At 42.6% G+C, this 17,413-nt stretch overlaps 1 protein-coding gene across 3 annotated transcripts; it reads right to left on the bottom strand.

The window, feature by feature from the left end:
* Positions 1-2,230: 2,230 nt before the first annotated feature.
* On the bottom strand, positions 2,231-17,303 carry ETNPPL (ethanolamine-phosphate phospho-lyase). Of its 3 annotated transcripts, none has more exons than XM_015276582.4 (13): positions 16,999-17,303; positions 14,713-14,831; positions 14,394-14,553; positions 13,499-13,573; positions 11,658-11,751; positions 10,518-10,634; positions 8,744-8,826; positions 7,573-7,798; positions 6,583-6,737; positions 5,918-6,007; positions 5,587-5,717; positions 4,610-4,677; positions 2,231-3,732 (listed from the first exon to the last, which is right to left on the bottom strand). In XM_015276582.4, the coding sequence occupies exons 2-13, from the start codon at positions 14,765-14,767 to the stop codon at positions 3,601-3,603; spliced, it is 1,386 nt and encodes a 461-aa protein (XP_015132068.2). In that variant the 5' UTR covers positions 14,768-14,831; positions 16,999-17,303; the 3' UTR covers positions 2,231-3,600. The 3 variants fall into 3 exon arrangements, with proteins under 3 accessions (XP_015132068.2, XP_015132067.2, XP_015132066.2); XM_015276581.4 differs by having other exon boundaries at positions 16,637-17,051; XM_015276580.4 differs by lacking the exon at positions 16,999-17,303 and adding an exon at positions 16,081-16,163.
* Positions 17,304-17,413: the final 110 nt, after the last annotated feature.

The following is a 17,413-nucleotide window of genomic DNA, read 5'->3' as shown; positions in this document are numbered from 1 at the left end:
TTCCTCCTTCAGATTTTAACCACCCAAACTGGTCAGATCGCTGTGATTTGGATTTCTTATTGAAACACTTGGCTTTTTCTGTCTTGCTCTGTGAACAGTACAAACCTGATTTTCTACATTAATTCTTCTACTTGACATATTACAACCTTTAATGGAGGTAGGGACGAGGTATTTTCCCCAGGCATGAGTATGCAGCATGCTCTGTTTCTCTGGCAGGTCAGTGATGTTATGTTGACATAGCAACTTTTGATCCTGTTTCTTCTCCCCAGAACAGTGCCTTCTAAGGCACAGCTTTCCAATTCCTCACAGGTTCAATCCTGCTTGCTTTTATGCAGGGGAATTAATTGGCAGTTTGTTCACACTCTGATGGTGTCCTTTCATCAGTATTTGCAGTAAGCACTGTCCCTTCTTTTTCCCATGTTCCAGTCTGTCTGCATTAAGAGTCTTAAAAGTGCAATGTAAAAGCAATCGGAATAGTGGTAAAATGACATAGAATTAACTGATTCATCTTCTGGTATAATTATCAGCTGCAGTGAAGATAAAAGTAGCTCTGGCTCCCCACTTGGGGTAGAGTCCAGCCCTTCCCTCTCTCCACTGCCTCTTCTTCCTGCTGCTTGTCTTGCACGGGCTTGGGCTTCCTTCAGGAGTCTGCTCATCAGTAGGCAACTAATGGCAAAAAAAAAAGTGTGGCTGTATTTTTTTCTTTTCTGCAGGGTTAGTGAATTGAACTGGCTTTTGGGGGGGTGTCTGATAAACATAAGGGCTTGGGAAGTTGAATCACCTGGCCAAAACCAGGATCTGCACAGTCAGGACAGGAGAGGAAGAAAGAGGGAAACAAAAGGCTGCAGAGGGGAAAAGCCCTTACCTATTACATGAAGAAAATACATTTGTTCAGTTCAACTGACTGGAACAACTCCTCATGTTTGACCTTAATTATTTCTGCCTACTCTCTTTCATCTTTTAGTCAGTCTCTTCTATTGAATAAACCCTTCACAACAGGGATTGTGAATAATCTTACTGGAGGACTCTGAAATATCTCAAGAACATTAACAAAAGTGTAGTAAGAGTAAATCTAGTAAGTCCAACTCAGCTCCTGCTAACTGCTGAATTGGTTCCTCCATATAAATGGAAGTGCTTTATTTTGAGTGTACTAGGTAAGTGCTCTCCTTCAGGTTTAGCTCTTCTAGATAGCTTTCACAATTAGCCATAATTAGCAGAACATCTAGGTAGAGAGCTTCTTGGCTTGTGAAGCAGAATCTGGCTGCAAAACAACAAGCTGGAACAGGTGTTTTTCCATGTATTTTTAGCCTGCATAGAAACAAGATGGAGGTATTGCAGAGGTAGAGGCACATGCCCCTTGCGTTTAGGAAGATACAATCTTTACGTCCCTAATTGGATCTTCTAGTTCCTTCTCATCTTCCAGGAGTTAAATATTAACGATGTGTTATAACAGTCTGTGCCATAACATAGCCCGGTGGGCTGTGTTGCTTTGAGCGTCAACCGTCCCAATATCCTCCCTTGTATTTCCTTGCTGAAAATTGTTTGCTGTTCATTTTGCAGTATCACTTATGTGTGATGTGTAATATAAGCAGTCCTCACGCCATACTAGGAGTGAGTTAAACTGTGCCCTTAGACAGATTTCATGGTAGGAAATACTTGGGGCACCTAGGAAAAGAAGTGACTTCCAAAGGGGCACCCTTTGGTAGGTGCATTGTGTTCAGGTGATTTAATTTGCTGACAATGAACAACAGATGATTGGCCTCGAAGTAGCATGTACGGAAGGCACTTCCCTTCCCCAAGCTCTAGGCTTCAAAGCCTCAGCCTCTGTGGCAGTCTTGATTTTAAGCAAAATGTCCATGGAAATTTGTCCTTAATATGTTGGTATTTGTTTCTATATACTAGTCTTTCAGTGGTATATCTGGTCTGATAAATCCCACCACCTCTCCAGATGAGTTTGGCTTAGGTCTCTGTAGCATCATTCTGGAAAAGACCCATGCCTTGCCTCTTGATGCAAGGTTAGTAGGATCCAGTTCAATTTGCAGCACAGTCACACAAGTATTGAGTTGTGGCAGCAGAGGTAACATCTGAATTCTCTACAGTATAGAGCCTTGGGGAAACACATCCATGCCAGTTCTACTGTGGCATGGACAGACGCCTAGGCTTTTTTCTTCATCAAATAGATGTTAAAGAAGAATGGAGTGGAAACAAAAAACCCTTGTGGAGGACTTCATAATTACAAATAACAGATTTATTTTTATGGAATTATTTGAGAATTGTGAAATAGAAAATAAGCAAGCTTGAGAATGCCAGAAGTTATTACACTGGAAACATCAATGTTAGTATAGCAAATTGTGGAAAATACAAAATTAAAGTGCTCAATTTTCAGTCATATCAGTAGATTCATTAGCAGCAGTTACAAACCAGCAGAACTCAGGGTATGAAAACTTCAAAGGAAATAGATGTTGTCTTTTTCCTGAAATACAAACCACTTGGAAGCCCTTAGAGTCTTCCATAGTGTAGAGTTGGGTGTGTATTAAAAAAGAAAAGCAGGGCTTGTGCGCTATTGAAATCTAACACCAACAAGGATGCAAGTCAGTCCAAATTATCTGCAGCAAAGGCAGGCATGCATATTTTATGCAGAGGTCATCTCATTTTAGTAGTCTATCAAATGTTAGCAGTCATTTCTGTATCAGGATCCAGTGCAACTGGTATGCAGCTCTTCACCTCTGATGAAAAAGAACTAACAGAATTGCTACAAAAGGATCAGGCAGTAATTCCCATGACTTTCAAAACAACTAAAATCCATGGGAATGCAAGCTGAGCCGTCCCTGGGAACCTCATTTTAAACTTCTACTTGCATATTTCGTGGACTGAGAGAGTTCAATATATAAACTTTGAAAAAGAAAGAACAGTCTTACTCTATATAAATAATTATCTATAAAAGTTGCTTTATCCCTAGAAAATTATGATCTGTTTTCATTTTCTTTGAAGACAAAGTGAGAATGGCTTGCATAAATGTTACATCTTTACACACACAGTGGTAGACACTTGGTAGAGCATCACTGACATTAGCAAAGCTACCCCAATGTACATCAGCTGGGAATACGATCCATAGGACCTAAGTTATACAGGAAGATAATAACAGTTTCTCTCAAGCATTGTTTTGTGAATTCAGCCATTAAAACATGGAAAGTGATTAACATCTCAATATTACATATTGAAATTTAAAATATTGTAAAAATAGCATGCTAAGCTTATCATGTTAAACTTAATGAAATTGGCAATTTGCTTGTATGGTGGTTAAGCAACTCAGATTCAGTGTAATGGGAGTAAATCCACCAATTTAACAGATTTTATTTACCTGTGTCAAGCCTGCAATCAGCAACAAGTATTCGAGTGTCACTTGCCCCTTCTGTCACACATAGCTTTCAGACCACATGGTACAATTCTTCTGTATCTGAAAATGTATTTTAAACTCCTAATGAAGCTAGTTGGTATTAGCACGAGGCTTCAACAGATCCTAGTACTTGCGCTATTGCACTCTTCATCTCAAAAACAAATAGAAAATAAATTCAATCTGAACAAGAAAACTCTCTCTCTTCATGTCCTTATTGTTTTACTTGGCACTGAGTGTTTTTCAGGATAAAAACCATTCTCTTGTCTGCAGGCAGCTCCATTCAGATGGCTGGTGCTTTCATTTGCAGACTCTGGTTGAGGACTTCCTTCATTAGCCTGAAACACAAATGAAATATCAATGAAGGTTCATGCTAAGCTTTCAAAAGGCAATCATTGAGCTTGATTCCCATTAAGAAACTCTGCATGACTCTTCTGTTTTAGTATCATAACTTCTTGCCTTTGGAAGAGATTGATCTGAATGTACAAATGTTTGTAATAGACAGTTTGTACTCCAATTCCAGATTCATCTATTATCTAGTCAGCCAGTAATCCATAGGATCTCTGCCTTAATTACTCCTCCCTAGACAGCTGAGCTATTGCATCCTTGCCATTTGCAGCATCAATGGAAAACTCGCCAAGGGACACCTCAGTGAGCTTTCCTATAGCACAGTGGATGACATGCATTTTTAAGGGTGTGAGAAATTATATATGATTTGTCCAAAGCCAGTGCTGCAACTTAAGAAGTCTTAATTTGGATGCATGGCAGCCATTCATACTCAAAGACCTAGAGTGGAAACTAAGTCCTTGGAACACTGTAAAAATTGGAACTCTTCCAGGTTGAAGGCTGGCTTAGAAAGCCAAATATCCATTGGCAGCACTCAGTACCTAGAACGAGTAAAATTCTTGACTGCTTAGAGCTCATGGTTGTGTGCAGTCCAAAGTCTGATTGGTCTTAGTTATGTACATGTAAGGCAGACAAAGCAATGGGCTTGTCTATAAAATGTTTCTTGTTGTAGGTCTGTGTTATCAGCTCTTTTTAGCTCTGTGCCAGTAACACAATCCTCTTAGGTTTCTTGTAATAGATTACGTTCTGAGCTCAGTTTCAGTGCACAGAGCCACCCACACCACCAAAAATGAGGCTGTACTTTACCAAAGCCATTTGTTCCATCAAACATCTACCTGAATAAAATTTCCATAAAAATTCAAAACATACTTTTATTTTACACTGTATGTTTGCAGATACATCGTTTCCTGTCTTCATTCCAGTTGCCTCTTCCATTTCTAAGAAAAAAATAATTTACCAAGAGTAAGTAAGCACACAGTCATTTTAACAGCTGGCTGGAGTAAAAGAGTACCCAGTCAACTATTCCTTTGTGCATTTATCCCACAGGAGAGTAACTGAAGAATAAAGAATACTTCCTAAAACTTTCCCAAGGAAATGTGCTTAATGCATTAAGGTCGTGTCGCTTGTGAGTGTTTAGAGGGTGAACTTAGCAGCTTAGCCATAACGTAGGGGTTCAGACAGACCTTTCAGAGCTGCCTGCCTGCCTTTGTCCAGCAAATTTGTGTTAGTCTAGCTCTGGTTGTTCTAATCTCAGGAGACGAGAGCGTTCAATGTAAAATGGGCTTGGAAAGCCCTTATGCTAATAGGTATGTTATTAATAATAAATAACCTGATGTTACTTTCCCCTGGATTGCTCCCCAGGTGGAAGATAAATAGAGCCTGAAGACTTTCAGGCTAAATTTGAGTGAGACAAGCAATTGTGCTTAAGAAAGTCAATTTACAGAAGAAAAAAAAAAAGGCAATTAAAAACCCAAACAGAGCATTATGGAAAGTTTTACCAGTGTTTCAGCAGTGTCTTTCAGGCCTCTAGTGAATTACTTTATTTGCTCTTTACCATTCTTTTTGTGCAATCAAAATAAATTATGAAATAAAAGAAAGCAAGTCTGTGAGAGCAAGAATCAAGAGCAGGATTTAGTCTAAAAAGTTTGGATGAAGTACGTATGGGGCTTTTTAAAATTTATTTAGAATAAATGACATTAAGAACAGCAGCTTGGACAAGGACCACAAAAAGTAATCAATTACTTTTCTTGGCATGTAATGGCTTGCGTTATGGCACTGTGCTGGTGTTCCTAATGTGTCATTTGGAAATGATCAGAGTATTATTTTGGGCATTAAAGCATACATACCTGTGAGAAGTACATCAATTTTCTCCACTACATGTTTTGCATCTTCCATAGTGAAACACATTGGTGGTTTAAATTTTAGTATATTTCTGTAGGGTCCATCTGCACTAAGAAGGATTTTCTGCTCTTTCAGCCTATGGAAAGAGGGAGCATCTGTTAATAAGCAGTTCAACAACTACATGGTGTCCTGTCCTTTAGGCCAAATTCAATTTTGAAAGCTTTTCTAATAGCATGCTATCACAAGCTACATGAATTTGAACTGAAATTAATGAGTAACTGCTAGGGAATATTAGGAGGGTTTGATCACTGCATGCAGTCTTTAGAAAATATTTACTTGTAAATGAGGTGAAGGGCTTCAGCTGTGGCTGGTGTTCTCTTTTGTTGATCCTTCACCAAATCCACACCAACAAACAATCCCACGCCTCTGGAGAAGAGAATAAAATATGGAAAGATAAAATCCTGTGTTTGTACTGATAAAGTGGGCTAATAGCTGATTCTGAATAAATTCAGCTGGCTCGTTAAGGCTACATTCTTTCTCTTGTCCTGCAAACCTCAAAATAGAGTGCTGTGGAAGATAGGTAGCAAAAACCAAGAATAAAATCAAGAAGAAAAAGTCCAAACTGAAGGTGGTTATCACGGTACTAATGTGAGGGGAGGGGAACCCCCACCAACATCTCCAAAGGAAATGATCTGAAGATCTGAGTGAGGTTTCTGTCATCCCAGGAGTGTGCTGATGACTGGGCTATTGTGTGACGATGGACTTTTCTTCTGCCTACTTCCAGAGTCTTACTAGGCTACATTTATTCACTAGCTGAACAGCCGAACGGAAACATTTATTGGAAAATATGTTCTTTACAGTATTGATGTTGGGTAGTCCAATTTCAAAAAGAGTGGCATATAAATCATGGCATATTGTATCTGTGTTCACCTCGCCACAGACTTGCAAATTTTCCCATCACCTTTTCTCTCTAAAACATTTAACAGCCATGAAACACCTACCTGATATCTCCCACTAAGGGATGCTTCTTCTTTTGTTCAACCAGCAGTTCTAGGAGGTAGCTTCCTACACGCATAGCGTTTCCCTGGAGATCTTCTTTTTCAATTACATCCAGTACAGCCAAGCCAATAGCGCAAGACACAGGATTGCCTCCAAACTGATAGTAAAAACAATGGGAAAACAGAACCCATCAGAAATGTTCAACTGTGTCTACTCATGTAGCTTTTGCTTGCCCTCTCTTATGTGACATGTAGTGAGAAAAGCTTAAAGAGGTTGAGATTTTGTGCTGTGCAAGCTGTGAAGAGCATTTCCCCATGGGCAGTGTAGCAAAGCCCAAGGAAAGGAGCTCCTCATTCCATCGCTTCAGGTTTCAGTAATTTGAAGATTTCACAGCTCAAGCATTCAGGCTGCTCTCGTGGTTTGCCGATTACATATGCAGACAAAATGCTCCTGTGAAGGGCAGTGGGTTATGGATCTGGTGTTTCCTGAACTGTACCATATAAACTCCATTGAAAGCAGGGGGAACTCATGGCAGCTGGAAAGAAGTCACAGGAGCAGAAAAGAGGATTCTAACTAAGAAGAAAAATGCTCCTTTGTGGCATACACGCCACTCAATTTTTTCCTGGTAGAGGGTCAGTTTTGTTAGGTGACAGCTGCACAGCAAATTCTGCCAAGGTCTAACCCACCTGCACAGCATTCATAGCTGATCCTGTCCTGGATAATGAAGTGTTACATGGTCAGCATTTCAGAGGAAACAAGGGAGAAAGGGGAATTAGGGTATAATTTATCTGTATGCATAGGAGCTGGGCTCCCTGACTTGCCAGAGAGCGAGTGCTGGTCCATTTGTTTTTAAATACTAGACTGGCTAACTCCAGCAATTAGCAATGTGATGTAATGAAGGATGCAGTTGTTAGCAGAATGACTTGAACAACTTGTAACTGCTAAATGTAAACTAACAAACAAAAAGGACAAACCTTCACGTACAAACTTACTGTATTGAAATACTCCAGTCCAGAGGCACCAAACTTTTCAGCAATTTCCCTTGTTGTAACCACACAAGACATAGGGTGGCCATTGCCAATGGGCTTTCCCATGGTGACGATGTCAGGCACAAAATCTTCACCTTGCAGCTGGAAAGCCCAGAAATGCTTCCCAACTCTGCCGAAGCCAACCTGGACCTCATCAGCTATGAATACACCTCCCGCTGCATGCACATACCTGAAAATAAGTAGAATGGTTGGTATGACTGACTTTGCAGACTGATTTTGAGTAGGCAGTTTAGGACAAGGAAGTTTTCAGTACAGGAAGTACAGTACTATGAAACCAAGTTAGGAAAAAAAAGAAGAAAGAATATGACTGCTGAAACACAGCTCGATGCTGGACTTCAGTGCTGGTGCTCTAGCAACCGTGCTCAGAAGCTGTATAGCCAGGCAAATCCCCTGGCATACATCCCATTTGTCTGTGTAAGAATAGCCTGGTTCTTCCTCTTCTCATTCCAAAGATTGCTTCCAGGACTCTGCTTTCAGGAATAGTCTGACTTCTGGATTCTGAGTGACTTGAGTTTTTCCATTGTTGTATTACTTGAGCACTAGAAGTAGTACTACAAATACTTCAGGATCTACTTATGCTTCATTGACCTGGCTCTTACTCAGGCCCTAGTAAACCTACAGATCGCTTATTGAATTTCTGAGATATCCACAGCTACTTTTTTTTATAGCTTGATTTGGATGACTTCATTTCAAGCTGATTGTTTTGCCTTTAGTGCAACAGTACAGAATTGGAATGTGCAACAGTGACTGGAAACTTGCCAAGCAGAGCTATAGCTATTTGAATTGATAAAATATTTAGTTGACTAATTGTTAACAAAAAAATTAGCTAATACTTTGATGCAAAACAGGAGCACTGTAATTGTACTTCATGGCTACCTCTCTGATGGTTTAACTTCATCTTACATCAAACTTACAGCCTGAACATTAAAGATAGACAATTATGTAGCTAAAAGAATTAGTCAGCTGCTGTCTCATAGAAAATAGAAGTGGGATCTTACTCTTTAGAACAAGAACAAGAGAGTGAGATAGTTGAATTGATTAGATTAGCCCGTAGTGAAAAACATATATTTGTGGTTAATTTTCCATGTATGCCCTTCTGAAGTGATGTACATACTCTGCCACTTTCTGGAAATAGCCCACAGGTGGAATTACTTGGCCTCCACAGCTCTGCATGGATTCGGCTATGAAAGCAGCAATCTAAAAAAAAACAAACTCAGGTAAGAGCTATGTTCATCTGTTCAGCCTTTGAACAAACGTTTAACAATATAGAAATAAATGTTTGGGTGTGTGCCCTAATTTAATCACACACTGGCTTGGACAGTTGAGGGCTCTTGAGAAGCTATGGCTAGAGAGCTTACTCATTTTTCAATACGGGGTGCCCAAATTGCAGTAGCCAGGGTCAGCTTTGCAATATGATGAGAGTACAAGGGCCTCCATTAACCCCTGATCTTACTGCCATTGAAGTTGGAGACACTCACTGGTGTCAGTGGACAGGCTCCTGGAAGCTCAGTAATTTAATTTACAATTTACAGGAGGAAACACAACGTTTGCAGTTTTCTCCAAGAGGTGAATAAAAATTTGCTTAATGCCACAACATTACAGTGATGGGTACATGTGGTGATCAGCTTAACTGTTCAATCTCAAACACCAGAAAGAGTTGGGTAGAAGCTGAGCTGGAAGATGACCTGAGGCTATGCTTTGGGCACCCCTGCCTAATGTAAATAACTAAACAAGTGAAACATCAGCATGAGGCACTTGACAAAAGAGGAGAAAAAATCTACAGATGAAATAATTCCAGTTGCTAGGAATGAAAAAGAAAGTTATTTCAAGTCAGGAAGGGCAAAAGCAGCGGGTCAGATACACTGGAACAACAAAATTTGTTTCATGTCAACATGTCTATGCAGCAGAGATACAATATTACCCCAAAGTCTCAGCATAAGTCTGCTATTTAAGGGGTTGCATCCCCACAGCACTTTTGAACCCCTCCCTGATCATCAAGAGGTCTCTTTGGGTTGGTGCAGTCTTCCTGGAAACAAGGCCGAGCAGAAACGTGTAAAGAACCGTACACTATATTTGAAGAGGCATGCTACGGCCAAAGAGTACGAAGCTTCCCATAGCATGTGAGGCTTAGCCTTTAGCACAACTTGTCCTGCCACAGGTTATGTCACCAAAACCTAAGAAATATGCAAAAGAAAGGAAACAAAGGAAGAAAAAAAACAAAAACTATCCGTTAGTAGAGAATAAAAAAGTTGATGAAGAAATTAAAAGAAGAGTGATACAAGTCCATTGGACTAGAAGGGAACATACTGTTCCAATCTCCACTGAATGTGGGGCTTTGAATCAAGCATACATGTCCCAGAACGCTAGTGCAATTGTACAAAATATTAATACACATTGTAGGCAGCCTGCTTTAAGATATCTTTTTTTTTTTTTTTTTTTTAATCAAGATCAAGTGATTAAAATACTGATTTTTAAAATGACTCCAAAGTTATCTCAAGCTATTGCAATCAAAAATGTAATATCAAGGTTTTATCTACCATATTTTCTCCATCCTTGACACTTTTACAAATCCTTGCTAGAATTTTTTGGTGTTGTTTCTCAGTTGACCTTCAAGCCTAGCTGTGCATTAACGTATTTACAATCTACTGGTGCAGTGCATAAAATAGGGAATTAAAATACTTTGGTTGTATCTGCTCTTTTACAACTGTATTATTGATCCTTTCATTGGTGCCTAGAAAAATTATGATAAGAGCGTCTGGTTGAAAAATGGCACATTTTGAACACAGAGGAAACTAAGCAGAGGAATATGTCTTTAGTTTCCTGTTTCATGCCCCCATTTTACACTTAGCAGATGAAACTTCAGCATTTCTAGAGCACAAGATACACACCTTGCGTCCATTCTTCTGTGTTTCCTCAATAATCTTTTTCACCTCTTCAGCATAAGCGCTTGCTGGGTCTGGGTGGTCTTCCCTATATTTCCCTCTATAGATATCTGGAGAAGGAGCCTGAAAAGACCAAGAATTTTTTTTAAAGCCCATCCTTCTGTGAAACATTTACTTCCTGTTTCTTTTCTCTTGCTCTGCGTTTCTGGAGCAGGATATAGTTTTGTCTTTCCACACAGATACATCATAAGAGTTAGCACAGTCTCAGTTTCTGAATGGAATTGCAAAAAATATGTGTACAGGAGCCTAAACACAAACGCAGTCCTGTGATGTATTCACTACAACTGAAGGCAACTGTTGAAAGCCATTTATCTCATCCACCTTTTCAATACCATCCCTCCTCTCGCCTAAGACATAATACCGAGTCTTCATCTCTCATCTTATTTTAGATTATTGCAGGATGTTCCGTTTCTGCAACTGCAGAAGTGGGTTTTCCAATCTGTCACCTGATTTTCAGCATTCTCATCATGGGAAGAATCTGAGTGAACTTCAAGCCTCTACAATGTTGGAAGAAGTTCCATAAATAAAGAAATGGAACCAATATAAAAAGGAGGACACTAATCTGACAGTGTGGTTAACACCAAGAAGTCTGGGTAGGAAACACCTCTTTGTAGCTTGATGTACTTCTCTGAGAGTGAATTTTGGTTTGATAAAACATACAAGATTAGGCTGGAAATCAAGCAGTATCCTGGTCAGTTGAGTACCCCTTAGCTCTCTACCCAGATCTGTGTGCGCATGCATGCTTTGCCTTTCTGGTTTTTGGAAGCAGACTCAAAATTCCTGCATATCTTTAGCCAAATTAACCCAACAGATATTGGCTACCTTCTTCGAACTGTGTATCTGTACAGTTCACTGGCTCAGGATACTTGTCTTACTGGGAAGGAATTCAGCTTCACAGCTGAGTACTCTCTTTGAAATACAAAAGCAAGCTATTTTGCTGTATTAAAGCCACTGACACTCGAGTGTATGTCTGCTGGCATCAGCAAAGCAGAATGAAAGTATGTTTACACCAGAAGTGAGTAATTGAATATGCTGCATAATAGGCATAACAACATAAAGCAAGCAAAACCAAAAAAGCACACTTACCACATGCACAAACTCCTTCTTGCTGTCCTTTCCCAGCTGATTAAATTTATAGGGACTGATGTCAATCAGAGATGTAACATGGCCATGGTAAGCACTGCATGAGTGTTAAACGTTGAAGTCATTTTTCTCCAAATTTATAGAAGAGCTAAATTTACAACTATACCCACAAATAAACCAGACTAAGAGACCGTATCTGCAACACAGTAGCAATGTTTGTGATGGGATCTTGGTTTAATTCACCCAATCTTTCTCTCACGGCAGTATGAAACTGCTGTTGGCTTCAATTAACTTGCAAGAGTGGAACCAGGATTGAGGACTTTTTCTTGCATTAAATCAGGTGCAAGCGTAAGGACAGAGAAAGATGCTGTCTCCTGGGTTGCAACACTGGCTGTCCTCATCAGTTATGAGCAATAACTCACCTCCAGCCTGGAGACCCCACTCTGGCCAACCCAAGTTTCTGAGGTAGGCCCCAGTAACATTTCAAAGGCTCTTAAGAGTTTGTACTGCAGCAGAAGATTTGTATTTTATACAGCATCAGCACATCACTACCTGCCCCAAAGCTCTACAGTCTTGACTGTTTGGCTGAAGCCAGTCTCAGGATAAGGAGAAATACTGAAAGCCTCATAATTATGCTAAAAATGGTTACTACTGAGGTCAGCTTGACTTAGAAATTAGGAAGCACAGACTTCTGAACATAAGGCATTTAGTAGCTTCATTCAGGGAATAAACAGTTCCATTCAGCCGTGAGCTTGATGCGAAGAAAACCTCAACCACGAAGACTTGTCACAATCTAATTGCAGAAGACATGGTGTACAAAAGGGTGTATATCAACACTTGTCAGCCATCAAAATCTGCCACTGGAGACAAAGAAAGGACAGAAAACCCACCCTGTGCCCTGGGCCCACAGATGTAGCCAAGCTCTGTAGAGCTTTGGAGAGTCGGGGCAAAGAAATACCTTATTGTGTTCAGGAAGACAAGACTTTGCAGTCAAACAGAATGACTGAGCCAGCTCCATCATCAGCTTCTCCTTACTGAAGCTACTGTCAGTGGCTCCAAATTGTGGCCATGTAAGTCAAGGAGGGCTGGCAGTGACCTGACTACAGCTGGGTCAAACAAGCTTTGTGCTGTTCAGATAAAGTGCTCTTGCAGTTGCTCTGTCTGGATTTTCTGATCAGAGGCTGAGGAAAAGTTAGAGTCCTACAGCGGCGCAACCAACTCTACACATCCATCTGGGGTAGGGAAACCCAGAGAGATGGTCAACCACCTTTTCCATGACTGACAGCCTTTACAGTTCCTCCTGATTTTGTGGCTGCTCAATCTTGTGTGCTTACTCCTGTGTTCAGTGGAGAAGAGCTGAGCAGTGAAGCAGCAGAGCATCAGCACCATTGCAGAGCTCCAGGATCTTTCTTCTTAACCATGAGGTATTTATTTATTTAGAATCATTGAATCCTAGAACCATTTAGGTTGGAAAAGACTTTCATGATTATCATAAAGAAACATTACCAGCAGAGTGTGGCAGAAAGCCCTTTTCCAGAGTATCCCATGGGCTAGACCACTCATTGGTGTTTCAGACTAACACCCAAGCCTCTGGACTGAATTGCTTTGGGATGCTCTGTGTGAAATCCCTGTAAGAGGTGCCTGACAATCTCTGCTTCTTACAAATCATCAGAACTTGTGTTTATTCAACTGTGAAAAATGGAAACTTATTTCCTGACCTCTTCTCCTATGAAAGCCTTTCTTTCAGCAGACAGTACAAGCAGCAGTGGGTTGCTGCAAAGCTGCTTCTGAAGTAATTGTAGGAGTTGATGGCTGCGTTCATATAGTCTGTTCTGCGTACTTACTTTTCAAGGGTGATCACATCTTGGTGTCCGTGGTACTGCCGGGCCAGTCGTAAAGCCAGATCATTTGCTTCAGACCTGCATAGTAGCAGAGACATCCACAAAACAGTGAGAAACAGCTCCCAGTTAAAATTTGTTCTAACACAGAAGAGTAGGCCTGAGACACAGCAGGCTCTGTTACTATACAGAACACAATGCTAAGGTTGAGACTGTAAATGCCATTTAAGACAGTGAATCAAAAACAGCCCTTCGTACAAACAACAAAGAGATGCTTTATTTCACTCCCCCAGTTTGCTTGTACGCATTTTACTCCTCTTGATGCAGACGAGACCACTTTGCAGATCAGTCAGCAGCTGGAAGAGCAGCACAACTGCAAGCCTTTGAAAAGCTACAGAGCATACCATCTTTGCGTGCACCTCCACAATGGTTCCATCCTTCCCAGCACCATCCAGAAGCAGAGGACACTGATCTGCTCCTGCTGAGAGACCCAGGCTTCGGGCCTGATCTACAGCAGCCCCAGTTCCTATTGACTGTTGGGCACAGTCAGTGATGACAGATTAGACAGACCTGATCTGAAGGATCTGAAGGAGCTACTTGCTTCCAAGGTCATATGTCCATTTAAACATAGCATTCACTAATTTGCTGTCTAGATTTGCATTCCTTGTTGTCCACCCCCCACCTTTATTTTTGTCTAATGTTCTGCAGTTCCATCCTTCGGCTCTCTTGCACTGAGCCGTCATATTAAGTCCTTCGATCATTCACCACTGGGAGTAATTGCGTCACTTATTACTAAGTCCCACCCTTAGAAGTTTAAGATTTGGACCAAGCTGTTCTGAACGTTTATCTTAAACATGAAGAAAATAGCTTTAACAAAAAATAAAGAAATGAGTAGACCTACCCAGAGTTAACAAAATAGCAAACAGAGAGTTTCTCTGGCAGGGTAGCAGTAAGACGCTGAGCGTACTGAACAAGGTTGTCATGCAGGAACCGGGAATTTGTATTGAGCAGTTCCATCTGTTTTGTTGCAGCCTTTGTCACGTAGGGATGACTGTGGCCAACTAAAGAAGAAAACAGTGAATGCTAGCAAACAGTCACTGAGCCACAAAAGGAGACTGAGAGGAGCCCTGTGATCCTAGCACTGTCGCTTGGAACAAGTGCATTAGGATTCCTATTAGAGGTGAAGCAACAGAAGCACTCTTACAAGATAAACTGCTTACCGTGTGCAACATTGTTGATACAGTCTAAGTATTTTTCTCCAGTCTCATCAAACATATACTGGCCCTGAGCACGGACTATCTTCAGAGGGTCCTTGGCAAAGAAAACTTTGCAGGAAGGCCTAAAAAAAAAAAAAAAGTGTGTAAAATAACACCATTTTAGTTCTCTGAGGAGTTCCCCCTCCCAGAGAAGTGGTGGGGGGTTTTCTGCTGCAGCTCTGGAAACAGCTGCTTCCCTCCTCTGCAGAGTGTCTGGAAGCAGAAGGTGGTGGTGAAGAACTGCCCCATGCCCACCTCCCTGTGTCTGGGACCAGGAGCAGCTCTTGCCAGGGGCGTTTGAAGCCATGGCTCTGTCTGGCAGTGTCCCCATGAGCACAGTGGCTGCAAGTCGATCCAGGTGCCTGTAGGTCCTGCTGCATTTCTATTTACATGGCTCATGGATGTGGCCAGCGAACTCACTGGGAATAAAGCTAAGTTGTTAAGAATTGTTTTATGCTATAGCCAGAAGTTCCTTATGCAACAGCTAGTGGCTACAGAGGTCACATTCAGGAACAAAACACTAGCGCCTTGCAGGCTTTCTTTTCATAGGTGCTGAGAAGGCCCTAAAGTCTCTGTATCTCTGAAATCAACTGCTTTGAGTAAAACCTTTAAAAGCAGCTTTCTGTAAGCACCCAAATCACGCTGGCTTCCAGCAGAACTCAGGTTCCTCGTGACAGATCCAAAGGACTCTTTAAACTCTTTTTTATGCCCCCGTGGAGAACACGCCAGCCACGGAATTATGTTGAATGGCATTACCGAGCAGAGTTTATATGGCCTTGGATAAATCTGTTTCCAGGTAGCCCAGGCAGTGCTCCTCATGCATCCGTCTGTCAACTCTATTGCTACTGGGACCCTGTAGAGCCCAGAGGTAGCTACTAGAAAGCGAACCCTCTTGCTTTCTTTCTCACATCTTGTGCACCCATTGCATAGATCTTTTCTGCTATCTTCACCTATTCCTCTGCTACACTTTACAAGAAGCAAACTTCATCAGCATCAGTATTATGGGGCATTTCTGGGTGACACTGTTCTCTTCTGCTCAGTGCCAGCCCTTTCTGCAGGAGGCTTTTGGCGTTCACCCAACACAGCCAGTGTAACACTTGTGCAGGGAAGCACCCTCAGCAGCTGACCCCTACAGAGAAGTTGATGTGCATGCTTTATGAGGCCACACACTCTATGAATTTTTAGGGAGTTTTCTATACATCCGGCGTATTTAGGCTGCCATCAGCCAATAGCCAGGTTTGGTTCTAATAATCTCAGCTTCTTTTTTCACCTGCCTGCTGGAGTCAAAGTGCCACAGCACAGCCCCACTCCCTCCCGCCCCACCGCCCCTACCCGATGTGCTTCCTCCGCAGCGCCAGGGTCTCCGCCTTGCTGTAGCGCTCCTCCATCCCGCCCGGCATGGCACGGCGCGGCACGGGAAGCCCAGGGGCTCCCCGCCTCTTATCCCGGAGCCGGCTTCGCCAAACCCCTCCTCCTTCCCACCCTCTCTCCCTTCTTCCCTCCCTCCCTCCGTGCCCTCCCTCCATCCCTCCTTCCCCGCTCTGCTCCTCTCCCTGCAGTGCCAGGCGGTGTGAGCTGGCAGGCAGAGAACGGAAGGGAGACCGGGAGCCTCACTCCTGGAGCAGGCTGCTCTCCTCCCATCCTTCGTTCTTCTCTTCACAGCACACGCACGGGTGACCCTGAGTAATTGATTCACTCGAAATTGGGGCCGTAATTCAAGCACCTTCCCAGTTCTGCTCCATCTCCCACAGTGTTTATAACTGCGTTTTTGTACACAGCACAGGGCTATGGTCCTGGCACTCTGATGCACTGGTGCATCCTATTATAGCGCTGGCAGCACTTAACTATAGTCCCACGCTCCCCTGCTACCCGCAGCACTGATACAGACCTGCGTTGGTACAGTCTGGCATTCCTTCATGGATACCCTTGGGAACCTTCACTGGACATTGAAGACCATGGGAGAAAGAGGTGCCGACACCAAGAGGCATTGCTTTTCCACACAGCAAGCCAAACTGCTGGTGGAGCCGTTTGGCTTTACCTCCCCTCTGCCATGGTGTACCCAGAAACCACCCAGAGCTCCTTGAGCCACAAAACCTGCACCCACCTCCCTGCTGCCCCACTGCAGTGCTGCGCCAGTACGAGTGGTCAGAGCACGTCTAGAATTGCACACAGCTTTGTGTGCTGCTGCAGCTTGTCTTTTCTAGGTCGGTACAGTTAGTCATCCCAGTGTTTGGAGATGCACACACGTACCTCCTTATTTTTAGATACTTTTACATCTCTGCCAAGTAAGCCACCTTTCTCCCAGCTTCTCCAGTCGAGCAGCAGCATTTATATCCTACAGTCATTTTCTTCAGCCCGTGTTAATTTTGAAGCTCCTCAGCTTTCACAGCCCTCTTCGTCAGCAGCCTCACGTCACCAACCAGCAAAGCAGACGCAGCTCAGGTGGCAGAGGCCCTTGCAGCTACTCCTCCGCATCCCCAAAAGCCAGCAGCCGCCGGTCCTCAAAGCCCGCTCCCGCCAAGATACGGCACGGACTTAAGAAGTTCCAGTTGTGTACATTGGACGCTGTTTCTAACTGCGATCCCGTTGTCGGGGGGAAGTTCGGGCCTGCCCTCTGTCGGTGCTGGGACAGCGCGTCCCTCCGCCAGGGCTGCTGGCACTGCTG

This window comes from Gallus gallus, chromosome 4, assembly GCF_016699485.2.
Source record: "Gallus gallus isolate bGalGal1 chromosome 4, bGalGal1.mat.broiler.GRCg7b, whole genome shotgun sequence".
NCBI classification, from domain to species: domain Eukaryota; kingdom Metazoa; phylum Chordata; class Aves; order Galliformes; family Phasianidae; genus Gallus; species Gallus gallus.
Note: the sequence above shows the minus strand (reverse complement) of the source record. Positions and strands in the feature narration are given on the sequence as shown.

Bases quoted from the DNA above. Each gene is read 5' to 3' on its own strand.
- ETNPPL (XM_015276580.4), bottom strand. From the start codon at position 16,148: ATGCCGGGCGGGATGGAGGAGCGCTACAGCAAGGCGGAGACCCTGGCG. The intron at 13,574-14,393 runs GTAGGTCTACTC...GCTACTATGCAG, and splicing joins TGCTATTTTGTTAACTCTGG to GTCTGAAGCAAATGATCTGG. The intron at 11,752-13,498 runs GTAAGTACGCAG...ACACTCATGCAG, and splicing joins GATGTGATCACCCTTGAAAA to TGCTTACCATGGCCATGTTA.